We start from the raw sequence: 27,711 nt of genomic DNA, 5'->3' as shown, positions 1-27,711 counted from the left end.
AAAAAACTAAAATAAATAATTATTTATACATTTATTTATTTATTGTTTTATTTATTTATACATGTATTCATTTCTATTTTTATTTATTTATACATTTCTTTATTTTTACATTTATTTGTGCGTAGGGTAATGAGGAGGGCGTGGTTTACCTCAGACATAGTAATCGAGCTCAGAGTAGGCGAGGGGGAAACGTTGAGGCCACAGTGACACCTTATGGTCGAAATACAACAAGTACAGCTACTGATGGTGATACTGTCTGTGACTTGGATAGGTTTATGGCCAAAATATTAAATCTTACTGTGTGACATGGATAGGCTACTCTTTATTCCGGACATGGCCGTAGAACATCGTCTGGTCTGGATTTGTAAAATGTCCTGGGCTAACAAACATGAACAGCAACATCTTCAGCATATCTGATAACAGGGAATCTGAAATGGAAGCGCTTGATATTTTCCATTACACGGAAAGCAAGCAGCACATATGTGACCCTGTCTGTGAAAACCCAACTAAAGTCATTTTTTTGTCATTCGCTGTTTTATACATAAAATCATCCTACATAATGTAAAGAACATTCTGTGAAAATATAACCTTGATATCTTTAATATTGACGGAGTAAGATCATGTCAAAAGTTAGCTGAATTTCGGCCTCAGAAAATCATGATTTTGAGAAATTCCAATTTTAAAATCAAGCTTATTTTTGAAATTGTAAAACATTTTAACCATTATTATTCTGATAATGTGCCATATACCACATTGAAGCTAAGATTCTCCCATTTTCAGTGATATAGGACACATTTATGGGAAAATTCTTAGTTTTGTAAAACAAGTCTATTTATTATAATGTGCATGTCCAAAAAGCGTGAAACATTGAAACAAATGGGGGCACCACAAGAGCTTGATTTACCAAGTCAGTTCACTCTAATGATTTGTAGGCTATAACTTTATTAGTAAAATGAAATCTCAGTAGAAAATGTCATTAACAGGCCTATATATATCCATTAATATATAAAACATCCATAGAAAATCTCACTGTGTAACATTTGGAGTAAATCCAGGACTAGGCCTAATGCCCTAACAAGTGAACAGGTCAGTCTCAAACTTTGTGCAGATAGTTAGTCATAACTGTGAATCTTCACTTGTCTCAGAATTCGATTACATTATGATTCATTAGGATTTTTTCATGGCTCATTGTGCTTAATAACTCTTTTAGCCTACATAAAGCACGTCCTGCACTTTATGTTCTCATTCATGCATGTTCTATAGGCTTACAAACCGAAACCAAAACATCAGACGCAAGAGCTTTGCTTCCGAAGGACACACGCAACTTTTTTATATTAATATATAATGCGGGTTCTTTATTTAGCCTACAAAAGACAGTAGGCCTATATTAATCATCATTAATTAAACTATCAGCTGTTCTGTACTGTGCACTTCACATGCCGCGGCCGCCCTGTCAGAGAGCGAATTCATAAAACCAGCGCATCAGCATCCAAAAAACAAACTATTTAGACACTTAGCAGCCATTAAATGTCTTTAAAATAAGATGAATGTATAGGCAGAAGGTGGAGTTAGGAAACAAATAAACTGTTCCTGAAATGTCGGTGATGACACAAAGAAATCCACACAGAAAACGGAACCCTGCTTAAGTTGCAGTTTTCTTGCCTTTCATTTACATTTACATTTAGTCATTTAGCAGACGCTTTTATCCAAAGCGACTTACAAATGAGAGCAAAAGAAGCAACTAGAACAGTCAAGGGCAACAGTGCTGTAGCAAGTCTCAGTTAATCTAGCTCAGAACACACAGGACAGTTTTTTTTTATTTAAATAAATTAGACAGACAGAAAATGAATAGAATGATAAGTGCTATTCTTGATTGGTCAGGTGCTGCTGGAAAAGATGTGTCTTTAGGTGTTTTTTGAAAATGGTTACAGACTCGGCCGCACGAATTGAGATCGGCAGGTCATTCCACCAGGTGGGAACAGCCCAGGAAAAGCTCCGTGAGAGCGATTTCATGCCTCTCTGGTATGGCACCACAAGGCGTCGTTCACTAGCAGAACGTAAGTTCCTGGAGGGTGTGTAAGTCTGAACAAGCGAGTTTAGGTATATTGGTGCAGAGCCAGTGGTTGCTTTGAAGGCAAGCACCAGTGCCTTGAATTTGATGCGACACTGAATTTGAATTTGAATTTGAACTTGAATTTGATGCGACACTTTCCTGACACTGATCTGATACTTGGTCGTGCGGATTGATATTATGGTCTGTTTGCACTTTGTAATTGTAAAAAATAAGTTTCTGAACCGAATGATATAAGAATCAGGAGTTGTTTCTGCGTCCAAAGTAAACAAAGAGATGATTCAAATCAATATTTAAGAAGCCCACGTCTGGTATTTTTTGGTGCAAAATAATAAAACGTAGCGTCAATAAAATCATTAATTTCAGTATTTATAATATTATAAATGAAAAATTGAGTACTGCATCTCAAAGCCCTTGGTATAATCTATCATTTACAGCAATAAACACAAATTGCCTGTTTTGGTCATTTTTATGGCTATGACTACTTTGACGCTCTATATCTCCTATTTAGATTATGTGACTTTAGCCGGGGTTTCACAGACGGGGTCACATATAGGCTACAGTGACGTCGACGCAATGCATTTGAAACAAGACCACAAATTCACTTCACATTCATATTTCCTATTTGTACATGCACAACATGAGATTTCACATACAGGTCTGACTCGCTTCAGCCAATCACAGACAGGTCTGACTCGCTTCAGCCAATCACCTCACCACGCCCCTAGCACAAGCTCACCACGCCCCTGGCACAAGCTCATCACGCCCCTGGCACGAGCTCATCACGCCCCTGGCACGAGCTCATCACGCCCCTGGCACGAGCTCATCACGCCCCTGGCACGAGCTCACCACACCCCTGGCACGAGCTCATCACGCCCCTGGCACGAGCTCATCACACCCCTGGCACGAGCTCACCACGCCCCTGGCACGAGCTCATCACACCCCTGGCACGAGCTCACCAAGCCCCTAGCATGAGCTCACCACACCCCTGGCACGAGCTCATCACACCCCTGGCACGAGCTCACCAAACCCCTGGCACGACCTCACCAAGCCCCTAGCATGAGCTCATCACACCCCTGGCACAAGCTCACCACACCCCTGGCACAAGCTCACCACACCCCTAGCACGAGCTCACCACACCCCTGGCACGAGCTCATCACACCCCTGGCACGAGCTCATCACACCCCTGGCACAAGCTCACCACACCCCTGGCACGAGCTCACCACACCCCTGGCACGAGCTCACCACACCCCTGGCATGAGCTCACCACACCCCTGGCACGACCTCACCACGCCCTCAGAAATGTTTTCCCATTTCCCAATCACATGATGAGAACAGCTTCACTCCAGTATGAACTGTCATGTTACATGAAGTAGAAACATTATGAATGAAATCTGTAATGAAGAAAATGCGGTTAAATAATGCAGTTGTCAGTGCAAATCACGATTTTCTTGTGATATTCTTGCCGCCCGTCATATGTACAGATAAGTTTCATAGATGAGACGCACTTTCAAACCCTGACATGCAAGTGGTTGCCGCAGTAACGAACAACAATACCGTAACGTGCTGGCGTATATAGTCTAACTTTTATTTGAGGAAATCTGTTTATAATAGGCTATTAGGTATCTGATCTATGTTTAGTGGCATTCAGTATAAGGGTTTGACTGTTCATAGATTAGGTCAGGTGTCTCATTCTCTCTTGCGCTGCTGCTTCGCTAGCATCGTCGGCATCGGGAGTTAACGCAGTTTGAGCCAGCGGCTGGAATTGATAAGGCTCCGGGTCTGTGTCTACAGACAATTCACCCTCCTCCATTTCAGGTGAAGGTGGGGGAGAATGACCGCTCTGTTGCAAAGCTACTGGCGTCACTCCAGTCATTCTCCATCTTTGCGACTCGCGAGTCTGGGAGCTGTCAATCAATCCGTCACTGTGGGTCTCAGGTGCACGCCCTCCGCTCAGTCCCGCACTCAGTTCGTCCCCTGTGTCTCCGCTGGGTTCTGCCCACTTTTCCAGCATTTTTCAAAAATTGCCAGTGGGCGGAGTTAAGCACTGAGCTGGGGTTTAGTTATCCTTTAAAGGGTCATAACACACACAGTTTCTGCCAGTCTCATGTTAATCTTGAGTATCTATAGTGGGCGCCCTGAAGACCTACACGCAGGTGCGGGGGAGGTGCAGATGGGTACGGGGGTCTCCAGGGCGGGGTCAGGCGCTGTGGGCGGAGCAGGAGACCTGGACGGGTCTGGAGCCTTGGGCGGAGCAGGAGACCTGGACGGGTCTGGAGCCTTGGGCGGAGCAGGAGACCTTGGGCACCTTGGTGGAACCAGAGCCCCACTGACATGTTTCCCAACCACAGGTACAGAGCCCCCCCCCAAAAAAATGTCTTTGGGGTTATTCAGGGGTGGGGTGGAGAGCTTGTGGAATGGGGTCCGCCTGGGCTTAGGGGCAGGCAGGACCTTCCCGGCAGGCCCACTGGAGGAATATGCGGAGGAAACTTGCTGAGGGTGAACTGACCAGGCAGCAAGCTTTTCTGAGGGGACTGGACGAGGAAGACACGTATTCTTAGGAACCTCTTCTACAATCTCAAACTCGGAACAATTTAGGAACAATATCAGATTGATTGTCTCGACTAGGGAAAGGGAACAGGCAGGTTCCAGGAAACGAATAGTGTCCTCGTCCAGGCCCATCAGAAAAAACGCATTAAGCGGTGCATCTGGCCAGTTCACCAGATAAGCAAGCTCAGAGAATTCCTCCACATAGCTCTCCAGTGGGCGACCGTTCTGCCTAATCCCCCAGAGGCGATCCTCCGCCGAACTGCCTTCCTCTGGGGACACTGGAGAGAGCAGAAAAATGCCCATCTCGCTGAAGTCCTGTTGCTGTATTGGTCCGTTCTTCTGTTACAGGTTGCCTAGGCAGCAGGAAATCAGGAGGCAGAACTTCAAACAAAGATGGGTATTTAATAAGTACTAGAAACAGAATGACAAACACAGGCAACTTAACATCAACATCAAGAACGGACAAGGAGTGCAGGGAGTGAATACAATATAAAGGAGTGCTAAAGACAACCAGGTGCAGGGAATCCAGGGAGAGTGGGAGAGATAACGAGGAAGTGAGTTCAGTTGTGAGACAGGGAGGATCATGGGAACTGGAGTCTGGGACAGGTGTGGATGTGACACTTACTGTCACGTATCATATGTGGTGTAATCTCTAAATCAGTGTTTCAACGGCCGAAAGACCTCAATATAACTGCTGTAAACTAAACAATGTCATGTAGCATCACATTTACCTCAGGCAGTCATTCAGTCCACAGAATTTTATTCACTAGAGAAATCAACTCTTTCACTAAATAAATGCACTGTATTAGCCGTTATATTCATTATATTCTACTTAACCTGTTAGTGATGTCTTGATTATTTAATGTATGTTTAAATAAATCTGTCATGAAAATGACACACTGTGTATAAATGATTATATTAAAACAACGAATTGGAGAAAAAACTATTTTATAATTAGATTTAGAAGTTATTGCGAAAACTGCCTAATGTGAAGTTTACATGTTTGCATACTGTGTTATTTGAGTTTTGATTATTATACCTAAAAATAAGTAGCAACTGAATTTAGGCTAATAGTTTGGGCTCTGTTGTTAAAGGTGCTATAAGCAACAAGCTCCACAAACGGCAACAAAAACAATCTTGGCCAGTCTGGACAACGAAACATAATAAACAGTGCTCCAGCCAATAACCGACAAGAATGATTTGGGGGTGGAGGTTTGGGGTTAGTGTGCATGCACATGAAGGGGGTGTGTAGAAGAGAGAAGCATAAAGAGGGAAGTTCGAATTATATGATTTTGAAATGGCCGACACACAACCAAAGAGACGACGTTCTGATGAACAACTTGCAACGAAAAGGGAAAAGGAGAAGGAACGAGCAAACGGACCGTACGTACCTCGTACCTACCTATATATATATATATAATCATGCATCTTTCACATCACCTAAAAATGTGTGTATAAAGACTCTCACATTCACACGCTACAAGCAAATGTTAACATTAATGTGATGAACGCTTCACACCACTGATTCTTTACTGGGACAGACGTCAGAAGTCAAAACCAAATTAGGTCAAAATGTTTGAGACACACACAGCATCACTTCCTGTTTGACATCATCAACTTCATTGTGACTTTCCAGTGGTTGCAAAACGAATTTGGACACTTGATGTGTTTCACAGATAGTGCAGCTGAAATAAACCAAACGCAGTTCAGTGACAGTGAAAGAGAAGCAGCTGCTAGTGACCTCATGCTTTTGATGGTCAAAGATCATTTTCACACCTATTGCTTTTAGCACCAAGTGTTCTTGGGCCAAAATAATTCAAATGTCAACACCCAATGATCTCAGTTCCCTCTAAAAGGACCCGAAAACAAACCATATTCAGATCACATAATTTTAATGTGTCGACTGCTTGAAGTGCTCAAACAAACTAGTGTGAAAAATCTTTAAACCACTTCAGCTCTGCACCCCCTCACCGACCCACCCGTGGGTCCAATATTGCGTCATCATAATCATTTGAAAAAATCTATAAGTTGTACAGCACAAAACTAGACATATATGGTATCGTTTGAAAGATTAGAACCTCAGCTTTCTTGATATCCCAATCACTTTTGCATTTATATTACATAGAAAAAGATATAAGGTCTGAATTTTACCCCCCGCAATGCCCCCCCGCCCCCCCAATCATTTGAATAATATTAAATTTCATATTTATATCACACAATCTCACCAAGAATAGATAAGTCATATATCAAATGAAAGCTCTTACCCTCAAGAATATCACTGTGCAGTTTATTTCACCGATCCAACACTTTACAGTAACGTTATTATCAAAAGAATCACGAAGATGGAAATGACTCCTTTGAACAAGCAAACACATGAGTCATATTCCTGTTCGGATCACTAATGCAATGTGGAGCTAATAGCCTCAAACGCTATATCAGCTCGTTCCTTAGGTTGTTTTCTTCAAAATGAGACCATTTTCAAATGTCTGTGAGCATGCATGGCCAAATGGCACTGTAATATGTCACCGATGTCCAGATCAAAACATGTGATGCAGACAAATACTCTTATTATCCTTAGTTTTGATCGTCTTTGTTAGCCGTGATTTTTGATGACGTCATCACGTATTGCGTCATACGTCAAAAAAGCTGACGCTGCGTCCCAATTCGCATACTATCCGTACTAAATAGTTTTCGAAAAAAGAATTAGTATGAAAAGAGTATTCCAAAGATTCCCGGATGTTTTATTAATTCCGGTCATAATTCAAAGAGCAGATCGATGCGGACTCTAACGGCTGATATTGCCCACAACCCATTGCGAGATGGACGTTAGTGTTAAAAAACTACAAACATGACGGTTAAGTAGAGGGGATTAGATAAAGGGGTTTGTGTGAGCAATTATCAGTATTTAACCTGACAAAAAGATATTTATTCAATGTTAGCCACATTATATTTCACCTGCAGCAGCATTGAGAACTTTTGTAATGATACGTTTGGCCATTAACTTTGCAAACACATGAGAGGAGTCGCTGCATTAAAGACCCACGAATGGCAGATCAATGTGCTACTACATTTCTCTCCGATACGGTAGGAAATTAAATTGAATGTGGAGGATTTGAACTGTGACGATGATTGACAGGGCAGTTTAAACGGTGACAGGACGCACGTAACTAAGCAACAGAGTCCGTTATAGATGACGAAGTAGTATGTCCCAAAGCTTGCATACTCTTCTGCTACACACTCAAAAGTATGTACTTTCTCTTCACAAAAAGAGTACATACTTTTAGGACGTAGTATAAGTAGGCGAATTGGGATGCAGCATGAGTATCTCAGCTCACTATAGACATGTTGATCATGCTTCTAGACCAATCAGAGCCCGAGATCTCCCTTTACAAAGTTGAGGAGGCGGAGCCTTCTTTTTGATTTCCCAGTGGCTATGGAAAATCAATGGAGATGAGTTGGAGTTATTAGATGGTTTGCACAGATTAATCTCAATAACTTTTTTAGGGATGGAGATATCAAGATAATTCTTTGTTTCCCTGTTTACTGACACCTAGTGGAATCCAAAGGGTTAAAGACCAAACAGATTAAAAATTATAGATTTTCAAATAACAAATTAATTAAAAAATAAATCAAAATATGACTTTTTATCTATGTTTATCATGAAATTGTGAATAAATACAATATAATATATGCAATATTTGAGACCATTTTTATCAATTTACTCCAATGTATGTGGGTAGGGCGCTCTTTTAAATTCAGATATGCCTAATTCTCTAAAAAATTCTAAATATGCTGCAGAGCTGAAGTGGTTAAATCACATTTAAAAATGTATCAATATATCTGCAATATATCAAACTAAGTAACATTTAATGAAATATAGCAGAGCGCTCGTGGTCATTGTGCAGTTTTTATGATATAGTTAATTAACGCTTGTGCTTGAATTTTTATATGCATGTCTTAAAGTACAGTATATATTTCATTAAATTGTAGTGAATTCATGGCATCTACATTAAGCAATAAACTATAAGTTGTTAATAAACGTTTAAAGGGGTCATAACACACACAGTTTCTACCAGTCTCATGTTAATCTAGAGTACCTATAGAGTAGTGTTGATCCTTCATATCTCCAAAGACGAAGAGTCTTTAGTTTTATTATATCTATAAAACACAGATACACTGCACTAGCCTGGTCTTACCAGACTCTCGTACATTTCATTTGTTCAGAGAGTCTGGCCACTCTCCATTGACAAGTGTTTACTTCCTTGAAGGCGGGAACTCTGTCGAAGTTTAAAACTATTGGATCTGCCCAGAGCCACTCTGATCTGCCATAACCAATCGCTAACGTTTGGTCGTGACGTATGTCATGCGCCGTTCGCCTCTGTTTCTCACATGGAAGTCCGTAAAAATAACTGCAGACTGTGCACCACCTCAGTAATAAAACCTAAAACTTGTGCATTCGGTCTGTGATTTATTCACAGTGGAGGGGAGAGTTTTGTGATCGGGAACACACTGCTCATGTGGTCCGTAACATGATTGTATACTGTAAATAAAATATCATATGCTTGGTATGATAAGAATAAATGCTGCCGTAAATAACGGGCCAATTCAAATGTTTACGTGCTTTTCTTCTTTTTATTTTTTGAGCGGTGATAAAATATATTGCTCTTGTAAATACTGGCCAGCATTTAAAGAAATACAAATCTAGAAATGCATCCAAATTACAGCAAAGCGCAACCGTATGGTGCTCTGCAGGGGTCAAAAAGGATAGAAACAGTGAATTTTGAAGTGATATATTCTTGAAAAGTCAGAGATGCGGATTCTGACAGCAATTAAATTACCACACGACCTGGTGTTTGTCTAAAACAGTAACGTTAGGTAATTCGGTAATTTTTACGCAGGTGGTGGGAGACGGACGGCAATCACTGACTAGCCCAATACCTTCCGACCCCACGAGAAACAATGACCAGGGCTTTGGGTAACTCCTTCACCACTAACGGAGCGGCTGGAAAATCAAACTTTTCCCGAACCCTGTGGGGAGGAGGGCCACAACATCATGGCCACCAACAAAACTCAGTAAAGATTGTTCTTGCTCCGGCTTTAACTTCTGGATATTCGGCAGCGGTGCCACAACGGAATGAATGGATTTGCTTTGCTTGCATCTTTCTCCGCCGCCAATACTGAACTACTCAAACTAGCACACGACATCAATGTCATCGTTCTCAGCCGTTCCCTCTGTTCACTGATTGGACCGGTAATAATTTGTTTGGAGAAAAGCTAAGACTATATCGCAATCCCAGATAGAGTACTGAATACATTCTTGGAATTTTCCCACCCTGGATAACTTCCGATTCATTATACGTTCTTAATTGTTTACATTATATGCATTTACGCGCCGATTGCAAACAAAATTTGCCAACACATTTGTAAACGACTTTACTTGGACCCATTGTGTGAGCTGTCTCTTTAATACCGTGTGGTTTCTATACATGTTGCTGCTGATTGGGCTGACCAAACAAGAGAAAATGTATCTCAAACCCTGCTGCACACCGTTTCCTGGAAACATGTCATTCAACCCGGAAACCATAGCAAAACGCTGCACACCAGTTTGAGCTTAAAAGTGCCCCAGGTGTACAGTCTCGCATAGCCAGGGCCTGTATTTATCAAGCCTCTGAGAATTACACAAGAACTTTTAAGAATTTACTTAAGAGTAAAAATTATTGTCTCAAAGCTGCGCTTAAAAGTTAGTTATCAAGCATCTCAGTCGTAATTTAAGTGAAGTGGGACTAAATCTTAAGTGTCAGTCTTAGAGATGATTCACGACACTTTGCTGTGCCACAAACAGGATTTTGGATGACGACAGGCATGGACCAATCACTGAAAAGATTTCCTTATTTAAGAATATTCTCAGATAAATTCACATTGAATGGTGAAATTCCTAAGAAGAGTTTACATTCAACACACATTTGAAAATAAAGCATTTTCAAGAGAATACATTATGATTGGAAATGAAAGATGTTTTCCACCAAGTCTAAGTTACACATTTTAAACCGGTGTGCTGTTCACTGCCTTTATACAGCCTAGATTTTATGATATAATCAGCCGCCATGGATTCCAAAAGGAAACCGAACCGGCGGGAGGAAGAAGCGCTACTGCTCGCTGAATTAGTCAAACAGCAGAAACATGTTATAAAAGGCAGTTCAGCCCAACATTAACCAGCGCTGACAAAGATGATGCCTGCTCTGTCCAAACGCTACCGTTTGATGAACTGCTCATCGTCAAACATTTCAAAAACATTTCCTGAAAGATTCACGTCTCTGTCTCCTCAGTGCAATCACAAGCCCCTTCCGGCAACTCCTAACCACTTGAGAGACCTCTCGAGCTGTCGTAAATAACTGGGAGAGTAAGAGTGAGTCTTAGCTTTAAGACATTTGATAACTTGCTTTTATACTTAAGTTTGAAAGTAGGAGTGAATGTCATGAATTCTCAGCACTTAAGACTAAAATGGCACTTTGAGAAGCTTGATAAATACAGGCCCAGACCTTCAGACTGACGGCAGAAGTGTGAAAGCTGTGGTTATTCTGCTGGACACGCATGTGAACTGACATCATTCAACACTAAACATGAAGCTGAGACCAACTGGCTAAAAAAAACTGAGAAGAGTTTCAGAAAAGAGAAGTTAGTTCTGAGAAAAGATCGAGCATCATTTGTTGGTTTGATAAACTGTGTCCATGACAATGACATTAAAGTGTCCAAATACTTTTTGTAATAATTTTTCAATAAGAGGTTGAGAGAGAATGAGAAGTGTGTAACAAGTACAATTTGGTGCTGCTCCTTTAAGGCGGAAGACTTTTTTTACTCACTCGCTGAGTGGGCAGTCCTTAGATGGAGCACGAGCTGTGAGCTGCATGTATGCCTTATATATTTCTGTTGCTCTTTATCGTTTATTTTTCTGTTCAGTAACGCTGTTGTCAGTGAAGTGTTGCAAACTAACGTTACCCCATGTGTGCATGGGAATGGCGCTGATAATAAACCCCAGGTGAAACGTCAGATAGCCTGCCTACGTGAGTTTTGCTTGCATTCGGTCCAGCTATCCGGTCTCTCTGCAAAGCGTTACAAGTGCTAGAGAAGCTGAGTGTGTGTTCGGTCACTGTTCTCAAGCTCTCTGAGCCTCTGATGGAGAGTTTATTTAAAGATACAGCATCATTCAACACTAACTCATATCAACACAAACACATCGGATTCATCTCAACTACTTGACAAGCGAAGAAACACTATTACAACAAAAACTAGCAAAAATAACACAATAAGCAGTGAGACTGTGGGTTCATAGACTCTCCTTCACAACAATGGACCTTCAACTGAATACAGTGTATTAAAAAGAGAAAACTAAACAGAAGATATGACAGAATATGATCAAATACTCACAGATGAGAGGCAGTGCACCGGAGCCCATACTGTCACATCAATCGACTGTTTTCTGTGTGCTAAAACAGACACTTCCTGTGTTTGAAGAAGAGATGAGGGAGGAGGAGACACAACTCTACAGAAATAAAAGCAGGAAGAAAAGAGAGATCCGGTCAAAGATATTTCAGTTGCTCCAGCTCTGTTCATCTACTTCCAGAGAAGTTCTGATGGTGATCGTTCTCACGCTGTTATTTTGATCGTTCACACACTCACACACAGAAGACAGACAGAGATTAGACAGTGAAATCACCACGTGACGTCTAATGTGTGTCTAATGTGAGGCCCGCTCTACATCAGCTAATGAAATATACAGACTTTATCATACATTTAAGTTTCGCTTCCTAAAAACTCAAATGTTGCTACTGTGGTCTTTACGGTAAAGTGCTGCAGTTTTTTAATGTACTTATTATTGGTTTATTTTTTATAGTGTGTGAAACAGGAGCGCACAGGAGAACTTCTCATGAAAAATCTCCACCTAATTCACAACACGTTCGTCCGCACATGAATTTGTTCGTAACATCTGATGTTTGTGAATTTGGGAGATTCTTAATCAAGTGGTACTCACTGAGAGTCAAATGAGTTCCAGCTCCTCCTCTCTGGACGTCTAATGGCTTCTAGCTCCACCCATTAGGCCCAAATTACATTTGGTCCTCATTGCTGGACATCAAGTGAGGAGGAGCTAGATGTAAGCCCCACCCATTTGATCTGCAGTGAGCAGCTTCTCTTCTAAATGACCGTCGTGCACGAGGTTAGTCATTTATATAAAACGCCCAAACTTTCCTTACAGCCTTTCACTCTCGTCAAACTTGCCGCTGTTTGCTGACGCACTCTCGCCCGATCCTCGAACAATGCCAAGTGTGTCCTTGTCACCAGGTCTCACGATAAACAGCTTTTATAAAGACCATCAATCAATAATCAAGTTGGGAAACTTGCAGGGAAGGAGGCGACCCCTGGTCCATTTACTGTGATGAACAGCAGGTTATTCAGTGTGGAGACGTTCACTCTGTTCATCTGTGAGAATATCATGGCACTGAATCCTCTTTCACACTCGGCTGTTGACACTGGAAGCGTGGAGACAATAGTGAGCACTTTAAGCAGATTCTCTCCTGTGACACCACGACACTTAAACTCATGGAAGTCCTTGAGGAGTATTGAACTGTTGCGGCCTCAAGTTTTTCATCCCCATATAGGATGTGCTCTTTGTCATCCAGCCTGTGCTCAATATTGTCTGCAGGGAAATGGAAAATCCTCTGCCTTGCGATGGTCTCCATCACTCGGTTGAGACACACTTAAGCATTTTAAGTCAAGTCTTATCAGAATGAAGCATGTTTTCTCCACAAAGCTGCACTGCTTTCCACTGCTTTCCACCGACCCTCTCTCCACTTTTCAAAGCGTCCCGACTCAATCCAGCCCCAATCGTAGCCTCGGAAGACAAGTCGCTAGCCTGTTCGTTTGTATTGTTCGTCACATTAGCGTCATCATGGGAGTTTCCCTCAGGATGGGAGTTCCCTTCAGCAATAATTCAGCAGAGGCAGGGGTATATAGACCAGAGGTGGGGAAATTAGAGGGTTAAACCATGTTCATTTCTTCTCTAATAGGAGGATAGTGGGGAAGGGTAGTTTAGAAGTGAGAAGTGGTGCTTCATTCAGGCCTTCCTGAACACAGAGAGATGGATTTAAAAAAGAAAAAGGGTGGAGTCAATGAAAATGACAGACATATAGACATTCTGTGAATCTTTGCTCTTGTGATAGTATTTTGCGGTTTGTGAAACTAAAGATGCAGAACAAGCATAAATATGTCCTCTACTCTGGTTAAACCCACAGATCAGAAACAGAGCAGAAGTCAAACCTCAACTATCAGCTCAACTCTTTTATTAGGCCTGAAGAAATGAGTTGACTGTCGAAAGCTCAATCACATTTAACCCTTGTATGGTGTTCGGGTCTGTTGAACCCGTTTTCATTTTTTATCAAAAGAAAAATCATACGATTAATTATTTTTTCAAACTGAGACTCATTGGCCTTGGCTCATTTTCTGTGAGGAATATATATCAGAACACATTTTCAATGACCACACACTGTACACCCCCCCACACATTTATATTACACACAGGACGTTCGGGTCCACTGGACCGAAGGCTAATAAAAGTGTGGAAATTGTAGGTCCTGTGAACCTTTACTCTGTCCTACTCCTGTCAGGGCCTGCTGTTAGTGTGTGTATGTCCATCTATATGGTTTATGAGGACACAAATGTGTATAATGACATGGGTATTACAACGTAAACATGGTTTATGATGACATCTGTGTCCTCATACTAAAACATACTAAATGGTGTTTTTTGAAATTCAAAAAATGCCAAAAGTTTCCTGTGATTGGTAGGTTTAGAGGTAGGGTTAGTGTAGGGTTAGTGTAGGGGGATAGATTATACAGTTTGTACATTTGAAAAACCATTGTGCCTATGGAGAGTAACCATACACCACATATCCACAGTGTGTGTGTGTGTGTGTGTGTGTGTGTGTGTGTGTGTGTGTGTGTGTGTGTGTGTGTGTGTGTGTGTGTGTGTGTGTGTGTGTGTGTGTGTGTGTGTGTGTGTGTGTGTGTGTGTGCGTGTGAGTGAACATGCTTGTTCCATATTGCATTTGTGCTCTAGTGTGTGTGTGTGTGTGTGTGTGTGTGTGTGTGTGTGTGTGTGTGTGTGTGTGTGTGTGTGTGCGTGTGAGTGAACATGCTTGTTCCATATTGCATTTGTGCTCTAGTGTGTGTGTGTGTGTGTGTGTGTGTGTGTGTGTGTGTGTGTGTGTGTGTGTGTGTGTGTGTGTGTGTGTGTGTGTGTGTGTGTGTGTGTGTGTGTGTGTGTGTGTGTGTGTGTGTGTGTGTTATGGGTGTGTGTGTGCGTGCGTTTCAGAGAGAGATTGTGTGTGATAGTGCAAGAGTGAGTTTTGTTTCTACCCCTGCCGTTCCCACACGAGGTTGCAATTCTTAAATGTGATCTAACAAAGGTAAAGAGAAAATATTAACCATATATGCTGTTTATATTGCTTGTAATTGGGATGAAATAAACATCTGTTGAGTATTTTAACATAACATTTTTGATTGTGTTGAATTAAAACCCAAAAATGCAGTGGGTCCACCAGACCCACAAACACTGGCTGAATAACAAAAATATGAACACCACACAAGGGTTAAGTAAGTTTGAAACCCGCCGGTAAGAGACTTGGTCAGTAGATATTTGGGAATAACCTGTTTATTTGTCACCACATAAACTCAGATATTAGTTAAAGCAGTTGATATTCATTGGGGGTGTATATGTGTGTGGTTTTACAGTAATGTAGGTAAGTGTAAACATACATGAAAATAAGTGATTTAAAATAGATAGATGAAACATCTTTAAGAAAACACAGACTTAAAGGGTTAGTTCCAGTGGCGACTGGTGATCATTAATTTTTTTTGGGGGGGGCGGGTTTTTTTTTCGTTTCGTTTTTTTCGTAACCAATTAGAGACCAGATTCAGGTCACATGCTGCCCATATATTTTTAGACTCAGATAGACATCCATTTGTCTGGCGTCCCTCACGCATGAAACCGCAGGAAACATATTGAAGAACATATAAAATAGTTAACCCATCAAAGCCAGTTTTTATTAAATGCTGAGGCTCTTACTAACAGCCGGCACATCGTATGAGTAAACTATTTTATTTTTATTACACTTTTATATCATTTTTGTATACATGTATATTTCTGGAATTTTGATGGGGGCGGCGCCCTAGCGCCCTCTATTGACCAGCCGCCACTGGTTAGTTCACACAAAAATGAAAATTCTGTCATTGATTACCCTCATGTCGATCGACACCCGTAAGACCTCTGTTCATCTTCGGAACACAAATGAAGATATTTTTATTGAAATCCGATGGCTCAGAAAGGGGTCCATCAGCCGCCCCCTGCCATCACTTCCGGCGAGTGAGGTCAAATGTACACGATACGGCGTATCTCAATGGGATTCAAGCGGCGGAAGTGATCTCTTGCCTGCATCTCTTCGCCAGATCGTGTAATTTGACCTCACTTACAGGCAGTGATGGCGCGGGGACGGCTGATGTACATAGTGTTGTATTTGAGGTAAAAAATTATATAAATACTGTTGGGTTTCTCACACAAACCGATCGTTTCGTGTCTTAAAGGGCATATTGCAGGTTAGAGACTCCATTCAATGTATAGAAAAATAATGTAGGAACTAGATTTTCTATAAAATATACTTATTAATATGCTATTAAGGCTTTTGGAGTCGTTTTTGTGAGAAAATTTTACTTCCGCATCAAAAAATGCTAAAACCGGACGTGACGTAATGAGAGTGAGTGCAGTGAATTTCAGCGATAGGAAAACAATGGATCGCAATGACAGTTTGGACGCTGAGGACATTATACATGTTTATTAATACTCATATGGCAGACCAAAGCCATACAATTATGACACACAATTAGAGACAGACCAGGATTAGACAGAACAACGATCAGAGGAGACAAATTGAGTTGTTGTGTGAGGAGAACCAGTCCCAGACAGCAAGCCAACATTGAATAAATATTGATTTTCCATCTGAATCATCATTATGGTTGATATCGAAATTTCAATGCAAAATAAATGTTGAATCACCATTACCATATCGATGAAACCTGACGTTATTAATGTTGATGGCAACAACATTGGAAAAACATTGATCTATAGTTATCTTTATGATTGATTAAGCATTGATATTTGGTTTACCGGGCGATTGCCAATGTGTTGAAAAGCCATTGATTTAGAGTTGACAGGGAAACGACCTGTTGTTAAAAAGTCATCGACATATAGTTGACCGGGAAATATGATCGAAAATGCGTCGATATATAATACACCGGACACAGCTCATTTCTGGACACGGACCCATACGATCAGGTAAGCTTGCTTAATGTTCGATATGAATTAATTGTACCATATCAAATACTGTGAAGTTAACTCATTAACATGATGCTTAGTGTAGTAACCGACGCAGTGCTGCAGTCATTGAAATTGATTTTGTTGATTTTGAAATGGAATATGTCAAAATCTGCCAAAGTTAACCAACAGGTTATAAAGTTAGCAAAACCTCAGAGTTCAGTCTATATTTGTGATAGCTAGCTCGAAATACATGTATGTACAATTATACCAATTGCTACTTAGGGGAGGATGTACGTTATGTTGTGAAATCTACAGCGCCGCTATTTCTTCTGACCGCCGGCGAACACCGGCACGCTGCACCTAGCAACGTTAGTGCTAACTTACCTGTAAAGTTAGATGTGACCGCGGCGGGCCAGAATTACACCGAAAACCTGACCTTTACTTTATCCAATGCAGAACTGTCTCGAGTTATCACTGGAAATGACGATTAGACCATGTCATCGTAATACAAATCCAAAATATTAATAATCCTTCGAGCAGGGCTTGCTTACTTGCAATCACAAAAGTTTATTATTTGATCTAAAGCTTAGCCGGTTAGGCCCCGATCAGACAGAACGCGTTTTTGCAGCGAGAGGTGCCTTTTTTTAATAGATTTCTGTTGGCAGAGAGTGTTATGCGCACTGCTTATGTACCCCGTGCGCCTCGCGTTTTTGAAGGAGCGCTCTGACTGAGCGCATGAAGTAAAAAAAATAAAATAATTTTTTTTTTTTTTTTTTTTTTTTTTTTTTTTTCTTTTTTTTTTTTTTTTTTTTTTATTATTATTTGCCAGAGTAAACTTGTAATAGACAACAAGGATTACATATTAAAACATATATAAAATAAAATAAAAAAAATAAAAAAGAACAAGAAACAAAAAATGCCAGAGTGTACAAACCTTTGATAAATTAATCAAAAAGAGGATATTCATTAAGAATATAACAAGTCTTTCTTGCTTTTTTATTCACTATGTTCTCCAGACTGGTGCAATAGTCCTTAGTCTCCTGAAGAAAATGATTAAAATGTGGCTTGGATCCTGACCATTTCTTCTTGTGTATATGAAATTTTCCCAAAATAATAAAAAGTTGTACAATAAAGGTGAAATTATTATTATTATTACATTCATTGGAATAATACATACATATATCAAAATTATTTAATTTAAATACAACATTTGTTTTCCTCCTAATGTAATTTTCCATATCCACCCAAAAACTCTTTGTGTATATACAATCACAAAATAAATGAATAATAGATTCTTTTTCTATTGAACAGAAATCACATGAATAATCAATATCTAAATTAAACCTCTCTAACACACTTTTAGCTGGATATATGCCATGTAAAATTTTAAATGTAACTTCTTTTACTTTATTATTTAAGCAGTATGCTTCACAAATACTCCAAGCTTTATTCCAGTTTATATCTTTAAATACACTGTTCCACAATACACTTTTATGAGTAGTTGTTTCACCTGTTATAATATCCCTAATATGTTTATTAGTACAACTATGTTTCAGAATGTCAATGTCTCCTAAAAACATGCTGTCTTTAACATATACTTCCTCAGAAGAATCACTTCCACACGCTCTTACAAATTGTACAACTTGTTGAGGTATGGCATCAAAGACAACAGCATACTCTTTTGGTGTAACTGGAAGCCCAAATTTATCCAAAAATTCACTATAAGATAATAAAATACCATTTGAATTTAAAAGTTGTTTAATTAACACAATGTTGTTTTCATACCAAGTACTATAGAAGAGAGATCTATTTTTATATTGAATGCATCTATTATTCCAAATAATATATTTATTTGGGGAAAAATTGTGCTTAAACGCCAGCATCCAGGCCAATAAAGCTTGTTTGTGAAATCTAGCTAACTTCACAGGCAGTTTATCAATTTTAAAATCACATCTCAACAGAAGATCTATGCCACCTAACATATTAAACACGTGTTTTGGAAATGTATACCACATACTATTCTTTTCTTTTATAAATTTAATTAACCACTTAAGCTTGAAAGTATTGTTTAATGTTTCAAAACTAAGCACAGATAATCCACCTTTACGCTTTGGTTTACATAAGATTTCCTTTCTCAAATAATGGTGTTTATTCCTCCATACAAAATTAAATAACGTTTTGTCCAATTCTTTGTGTACATTAGATGGCATATCTAGAGCTAAAGACACATAAACAGACCTTGATATCCCTTCTGCTTTGGATAGTAAGACCCTACCATTCAGGGATAAATCCCTTTGAAGCCAGATGTTAAATCTTGTTTTAGTTTTGTTAATTATAGGTTCAAAATTGAGCACAGCGCGTTCATTCTCATCTTTATGGATAATAACACCTAAATATGTAATTGTATGTTTAATAGGAATACCATGTAATTCTGTTAAATTACATGCTTTAAGTGGAAACAGCACTGATTTATTTATGTTCATTTTAAGACCTGATACTGAGGAAAACTCATTAATGCAATTAACTGCTTTTATTATTTCTAAATCGTTTTTAAGAAAAATAGTGGTATCATCAGCCAATTGACACAATTTAAATAATCTTTCAAATGCTCTTATACCTTCAAACTCTGCTTTTTTAATATGCAAGGCCATGATTTGTGTGACTAATAAAAACAAGAATGGAGACAAAGGGCTACCTTGCTGTATACCTCGATGAATCTCAAATCTCCCACTTGTACCCATTAATAATTTGACTGAACTATTGCACCCATTGTAAATAGTCCTAACAGCTTTTTGGAAATAATCCCCAAAACCAAAATGTTTAATACATTTAAACAAAAACTCATGACTTACAGTATCGAATGCTTTGTAAAAGTCTATGAATAAAATAAAAGAATCTGTCGGTATGTAACAATTATAATCAATCATATCTAAAATTAATCTGATATTATTACTGATATGTCTCCCAGTCATAAACCCTGATTGTTCTTCCTCAATGATCTCTTCCAGACCTTTCTTTAATCTTCTTGCAAAAACTAGAGCAAAAAGTTTAGCATCATTATTCAGAAGGGTAATCGGTCTCCAGTTGTCAATGTACAGTTTATCCTTATTAGGCTTAGGAATAATTGTGATAAGACCTTGTTTGAGAGTTGCAGGTAATTCACCGCATGTAATGGATTCCTTAAACATAGCTGCTAAAAAAGGAGATAACTGAACATTAAACATCTTATAGAATTCACTAATAAGCCCATCATTCCCTGGAGACTTATTATCCTTCAATCTTACAATACAATTTTGAATTTCTTCTAAACCAATCTCTTTGTCACAAAATAATTTAAATTCTTCATCTATTTTCTTGGTTGTGTCAGAAATTGTATTCAAAAAAAGATCTGTTTCTCTATCATTATAAGGTTCAGAAGTGTATAGATTTTTATAGAACTGGGTAACATATTCAGCAATATCTTTATTGTTCCCCTTCAAGGGAACTCGAGCTGCGTCACCGCTTTGGGAACGCCCCTGCGTGATTGCGTCGTGAAGCACGTATGTCATCAGTCCAATAGAGAGACGGAACGTCATAGGCGGGTGACGTCATAGACCCGGAAGCTATAAAGCACACCAGCAAACACACGCCGTTAGCTTCTGTTGCCTTCAACAAGCGCTCTGTGTTATTCTGTCCAAGTGTCTTTGTGTTGTGTCTGAGTTCAGACTGTTTTGTTACGTTTGCACTATTCACCACATTGATACAAGAGAAAAAAAGTATGACGAGCGAACAGCGTTACAGACAGTGTGTTCCTCCCTGCTCACGCTACATCCCGAGCGGGGATACACACTTGATGTGCGTTGTTTGTTTGGGAGAGCAGCACGCGCAGTCGGCACTCGAGGGTGCCGGCTGCGAGCATTGTGAGGCTCTGCCTCTTCGCGTGCTGCGATCCCGCCGGGCGCTCTTCGAGGAGGGCGTCCCGGTTAACGCTCCCCACGGCACGGGTCCCGCTGCGGCTGAGGCTCAGCGGCGACTCATGTCGTGGGGTTCGCAAAAGGATCTGACGGAGGGGATGGAGACGGGCCCCGCCCTATCTCTTCCTTCACCCGCCAGATCCAGCGCTGCCTCTCTGGGTTCGGGAGCCCGCTCTGCGGCTTCTCCCGCCCGGGGAGCGGCCGCGATACTGCAGCTATCTTCCTCCGAGGAGGTTGATGTCTGTAGCATCGATGCAGGGGGTGGAGACTCGTCACTTCATTCCCCTGCAAGTGAGGAGCTCATGGAGGTGCTGAGCAGAGCGGTGGCCAGACTTCACATTGACTGGCCACATGAACATCATGAGCGAGCTGCTGTAAAAAGCAGACTCGACGAGCGCTTTCTCCCCGCGCGCTCTGTTCAGCCTCCCCGAAGGAGTCTGCCGTTTTTCCCGGACCTCCACACCGAGGTGTCGAGGTCTTGGAAGCGGCCCGTGTCTGCACGCATTTTCACCCCGCAAACGTCCGTGTATAGTAATATCGCGGGGTGTAAGAGACACGGTTATGGTCAGCTGCCTCGGGTTGAACAGACGCTTGCGAGCCATCTGTCACCCGAGTCTGCGTCGACCGTAAAGGCTCCGTCTTTGCCCACAAAGCCTCTTAAAGTGACATCATCTTTTGTGGGCAAAGCATACTCGGCAGCAGGTCAAGCCGCCGCGTGTCTGCACACGATGTCTATCGTGCAGGCATATCAGGCTGATCTGCTAAGGGACCTGGGGGAAAGCCACGAGATCGGAGTCGATACTATTAATGAACTTCGATCGACTGCCGATCTCGCTCTCCGTGCCACCAAGGAGACGGCTCGATGCGTCGGCCGTTCTATGGCAGCCCTAGTGGCCACGGAGAGGCATTTATGGCTAAACCTTACAGATATTAAGGAAAGGGACAAGAGCTTTTTGCTTGATGCGCCGTTGTCCCCGGAGGGCCTGTTCGGTGACGCTGTCACCACGGTTACCGACAGGTTCCTGGAGGCGAAAAAACAGGCAGCGGCGCTCAAGCAGTTCCTTCCCCGTAAGCCCCAGGTCTCGTCTGCTGCTGGGCGGGAGCAGCAGATGCCGAGTACAAGCTCCTCGCACAGGGCGCAGCAAAAAGTGAGTGTCGCCACTCGTACACCCCCGCAGAAAGGGTCGTCGGGTGCGCGGCGCTCACAGGCGCAGCCTTCTAACCCCAGGGCTGATCTGAGGACAGTCATTGTGGCGAGGAAGGCTGCGTCAAAGAAGTCCTGACGCCTCTGGGCCCAGGACAGTGAGGGTGGTCCCCTCCGCGGGCGCACGGTGCTTACCGCTGTACACGGTACCCGTGCGTCCGCGGTACCCTCACGGGGTCAGTCCGCCAACCCCGCCCGAGTGCCGGGGCGCGGAGGGGCCCCACGGGTCATTCAAGGATGGCCCGCACCCTCTTCGGAGGGAAATTATGCCGTCGAGTCAGTCGTTCCCTGCCGGTTCGCCGCTTCAGGGCGCTGCACTCGCGGTGCAGAGTACATCAGAGACCAGCCTCGAGGGGCTGGTTCCCTTAGTAGATTTTGTGTCAGAGTGGGAAAATCTGCCTCACATATCTCGTTGGGTCCTGCGATGTGTAAAGTTGGGGTACGCGATTCAGTTCAGATGCCGTCCCCCCAACTTCAACGGGGTCCTCTCCACTGTGGTGGACCCGGTGCAGGCTCTGGTGATGACCATGACCAATGAAGTACAGACTCTGCTGCAAAAGGGGGCTATAGAGAGGGTTCCCCCCCCGGACAGGGAGTCAGGCTTTTACAGCCGGTACTTCATAGTGCCAAAGAAGGATGGTGGGCTGCGCCCCATCTTGGATCTTCGCGTCCTGAACCGAGCCGTGGCAAAGCTCAAGTTCAGGATGCTGACACTCAAACAGATCGTGTCTCAGATCAGGTCCGAGGACTGGTTTGTCACGATAGATCTCAAAGATGCGTATTTCCATGTCTCCATCCTTCCGCAGCACAGGAAGTTCCTGAGGTTCGCTTTCAGGGGAGAAGCGTACCAATATCGGGTGCTTCCTTTCGGTTTAGCCCTTTCACCCCGCACGTTCACGAAGTGTGTGGACGCTGCTCTGGTCCCCTTGCGTTTGCAGGGGATCCGCATCCTCAATTACATCGACGACTGGCTGATACTAGCACAGTCAGCGCGTCTCGCGGTTCAGCATCGAGATGTTGTTCTCGCGCATATGAGGAGGTTGGGGCTGAGGCTCAACTCCAAGAAGAGTGTTCTCTCTCCTGTGCAGAAGATCACTTATCTCGGGGTGAGTTGGGATTCGGTCGCTATGCAGGCTCGTCTGTCGGAGCCTCGCGTGGGGTCAATCCTCTCAGCCGTGAAAGGGGTGAAGCTAGACCAGCCGCTCACTGTAAAGCAGTTTCAGAGACTGTTGGGTCTGATGGCAGCCGCGTCCAATGTTATTCCTTCGGGCCTGCTGTTCATGAGGCCGCTACAGTGGTGGCTCAAGACCAGGGGTTTTTCCCCGAGGGGGAACCCCTTTCGCGTAATCAAGGCAACGCGGCGGTGTCTCCGCACCTTGGTTATGTGGAAGGACCCCAGGTTCCTGACCCAGGGCCCGTCGCTGGGGGCACCGTGTCAGCGTACTTCTCTGACCACGGATGCCTCCCTGACGGGCTGGGGGGCGACCATGAGTGGTCGCTCGGCCCAGGGTCTGTGGCAGGAGCACCAGCGTTCATGGCATATAAATTGCCTGGAAATGTTGGCGGTGTTTCAGGCTCTGAAGCACTTCCTGCCGCATCTCAGGGGCCATCATGTGCTTGTACGCACAGACAGCACATCGGTGGTCTCCTACATCAACCATCAGGGGGGCTTGAGGTCTCGTCGCTTATACAAGCTGGCGCGCCTTATCCTCCTCTGGGCTCAGGGAAAATTGCTGTCAGTCAGGGCTATGTACATTCCTGGGCGGTTGAACGTGGAAGCAGACATCCTGTCGAGGCAGGGGCCAAGGCCCGGGGAGTGGAGACTCCACACCGATGTGGTGGAGCTCCTTTGGGAGAAGTTTGGCAGGGCCCAAGTGGACCTGTTCGCCACTCACGAGAACTCTCATTGTCATCTGTGGTTCTCCCTGTCGCCTCCAGCTCCTCTCGGACTGGATGCGATGGTACAGGAGTGGCCGAGGCTGCCCCTGTACGCTTTCCCCCCGATCGCTCTGCTTCCGGGAGTTCTAGAGAGAGTGCGCCGGGACGGGGCCCGTCTCCTTCTAGTAGCCCCGTTCTGGCCGGGCCGGGTATGGTTCTCGGATCTGGTGTCTCTCCTCGACGGCTCTCCCCTGGAGATTCCGTTCCGGAGGGACCTTCTCTCTCAGGCGGGCGGAGTTTTTGTTCACCCCCGCCCGGAGTTGTGGAAACTGTGGGCTTGGCCTCTGAGGGGGCCCAGCTCATAAGTTCCGGTCTCTCAACTGAGGTTGTTGAGACCATTCTACACTCCAGAGCTCCTTCTACGAGGAAACTTTACTACCTGAAGTGGAGACTCTTCACCTTATGGTGTCGAGATCGCCTGCGGGATCCAGTTAACTGCCCTGCGAGCGTGGTGCTGGAGTTCCTGCAGGAGAGATTCTCTGCTGGGTTAGCCCCCTCCACACTAAAGGTGTACGTGGCGGCCATAGCTGCTTACCACACTCCTTTGAGTGGTGTTTCATTAGGGCGACACCCTCTAGTAACTCGTTTCCTCCGTGGAACCTTGAGGCTGAGACCTGTGACACGCACCAGGGTGCCGGCCTGGGACTTATCCATCGTCCTTCGAGGCCTTTCCGAGGCTCCCTTCGAGCCGCTCGAGGAAGTTCCTGAGAAATTTCTCACTTTCAAAACTATTTTTCTTCTTGCTATTTCTTCTCTTAAAAGAATTGGGGACTTGCAAGCCCTCTCTGTCGCACCCTCGTGCTTGGAGTTTGCCCCGGGTATGGCTAAGGCCTTTCTCTCTCCGAGGCCCGGGTATATTCCTAAGGTCCTCACTAATCCTGTGAGACCTATTGTGCTCCAGGCCTTCTGTCCTCCTCCCTTTGTGACGTCAGACCAGGAAAAGTTAAATCTGCTTTGTCCAGTTCGCGCCTTAGACGCCTATATCCACAGAGCTGCCCTGTGGAGAAAAACTGATCAGTTGTTTGTTTGCTACGGACCTCCATCCCGTGGGGGTCCGGTGTCAAAGCAGAGGATGAGCAAGTGGGTAGTCGAGGCTATCTCACTGGCTTATGTGGCGGCCGGACAGCCCTCTCCTTTGGCTGTTCGGTCCCATTCCACTAGGAGTATGGCTGCTTCTCAAGCTCTCTTGGCAGGGGCCTCCCTGCAGGAAGTGTGTGATGCGGCGGGGTGGTCCTCGCCGCATACATTTGTCAGGTTCTATGAACTAGATGTTTCTGCTACTCCGGGGTCTCGGGTGCTCGCCTCGTAGCTGTTACAGGCGGGCATCCAGACTCGCATGGGGACGTGGGTATTCTCGTTCCCAAAGCGGTGACGCAGCTCGAGTTCCCTTGAAGGGGAACGTCTCGGTTACGACTGTAACCTTAGTTCCCTGATGGGAACGAGACGCTGCGTCACCCGGCCATACTCCTCGCATGCCCGCAAGCGCCTTGTTTCAGGCCTTCTTCAGAAGCTAACGGCGTGTGTTTGCTGGTGTGCTTTATAGCTTCCGGGTCTATGACGTCACCCGCCTATGACGTTCCGTCTCTCTATTGGACTGATGACATACGTGCTTCACGACGCAATCACGCAGGGGCGTTCCCAAAGCGGTGACGCAGCGTCTCGTTCCCATCAGGGAACTAAGGTTACAGTCGTAACCGAGACGTTTTCACAAATTCTATTATTAATCATGAGTTTACGTATAGATGATAATTCCCTATTACGATTTTCTAAATTAAAAAAATATTTGGTATTTTTCTCACCTTGTTCCATCCACTTCTGTCTACTCCTTATAAAGGCACCTCTAGCTTTGTCCATATAAATTGTGTCTAATTGTAACTGCAAGGAGGTCAATTGTTTAAGTTCTTCAGTGGTTAAAATTTGTTTACTAGATAATTTTATTATTTCTTCAATTAATATATTTTCCTTCTCTTTTTTTACTTTAGCATTTCTTTTTCCTATGCCAATAGCTAGGGTTCTTATTTCAAATTTCATTAATTCCCAATTATGACCAAATTTATTGAGGATACATGCCTGTTTCCAATATTTTGCTATAATTTCAATAGCTTTATTTTTAAACCATTCATTCTCTAACAAGGTTTTATTTAATTTCCAATAATTTGTTTTAGGACCACCTGAACTTACCGCATCTTTGTTGATTTTAATCAGAATAGCCTTATGATCAGTTAAAACTGAAGTCTCAATTTTCACTAATTCAACATCATCTGCACTATTTGCAGAAATTAACCAAAAGTCAATACGAGAATGTTTAGTCAAATCATTATTGCTCCAAGTATACATTTTTTGGTATGGGTAAGTATGTCTCCATATATCTAAAAGACCCATTCTTGCACATAAGTTTTTTAATTCACACGTTTTTACATTTTTTTTAGGGGGCCATCTGTCTATTTCTTCATCCATAACAGTATTGAAGTCTCCACCCCAAATAATCATGGCACCGGGAAATTTAGAACACAATTGGTTAATTTTACTCTCAATTGTTAAAAACAAATTATTATTCTTCTGCTTATTATTTGTGGCATAAACATTTACTATAATATATTGAGAAAGGTCAATACTAATATGCAGAATTATCCATCTTCCTTCAGTATCTGTTTGCTTACTGATAATGTGTCCTTTGAATTTACCTTTTAATATAACTACTCCTGCTGATCTGTTAGTACCAAATGAGAACCAAACATCATTCCCCCACTGACTTCTCCAAAAAGTCACATCTGCTTCACAAGCATGAGACTCCTGAATAAAATAAAAGTCTGCACCTTTGCTTTGACAATAAAGAAATAAAGATTTTCTTTTTAGTTGGTTTCTTATACCTCTGGCATTAATGGAACAAATTGAAATTGACATTAACAATAACAGTAAAGATTAACGTATCCCAAGTGCACTTAATAACAACATAACATGTCACACACTTTGATCTATTATTGCATTCATCAATTATAACTCAGAACATTCTTCTTTTGACTTCAGTAACAGTAAATCATCTAGAGACAATACCTAAAAAATAAACAGTCAGTATCTGAAGTCTCTGATTATTGGTGGAGAAATGTTCATCCCTTCATTTCTTTTCCATTCACAAATGCTTTGTTACCTACCAGGTAAGCCTTCTCCCCATTTTTCCTAGCCTTCTCTACTATTGGCCACAGACGAGCACGTGCTGCCCTGTCCTCAGCGGTCAGATCTTCCTTCACTTGAAAACCTCTATTTTTTAGAAACTCGTTGTTCTTGGCGCCTTTCCAGAGAGCATCTCTTGCACATCTAGACGTAAATCTGACGATCACTGGCCGTGGAAACTTGTTCTTTCCTCCGTTATCCAGTATTCTGCCGATGCGATGAGCCACATCCACTGCTGTCGCGACTGTTTCACCATCACTGCCTGGAATTACTGCACAGCAAATCTCCTTCACCTTAACTTTAACGTTTTCCTCACGCTCTTCAGCTACTCCATACACACGAAGATTGTACCGACGGCTATATCGATCCGTGTCATTCACTTTTTGTTCCAACTCACTCACTTTCTTTTGCATTTGTTCCACTGTCATCTTCATTGTAGCGTTTTCTTTTTTGAGATCTAC

The 27,711-nt window shown here is 42.7% G+C and overlaps 1 protein-coding gene across 1 annotated transcript in view; it reads right to left on the bottom strand.

The window, feature by feature from the left end:
• Positions 1–12,112, bottom strand: part of LOC307122418 (Fc receptor-like protein 5) — a 77,697-nt gene extending 65,585 nt beyond the window's left edge. Inside the window, exon 1 of the mRNA XM_079846403.1 lies at positions 12,047–12,112. Within this exon, the coding sequence (XP_079702529.1) occupies positions 12,047–12,074 (28 nt within the window). The 5' untranslated portion in view covers positions 12,075–12,112. The remainder of the gene's footprint in view (positions 1–12,046) is intronic.
• Between the last annotated feature and the right edge of the window lie 15,599 nt (positions 12,113–27,711).

This window comes from Gobio gobio, assembly GCF_949357685.1.
Source record: "Gobio gobio genome assembly, contig: scaffold_119, whole genome shotgun sequence".
In the NCBI taxonomy this organism is placed as follows: Eukaryota; Metazoa; Chordata; class Actinopteri; order Cypriniformes; family Gobionidae; genus Gobio; species Gobio gobio.
This window is presented reverse-complemented; position numbering and strand designations above follow the sequence as displayed.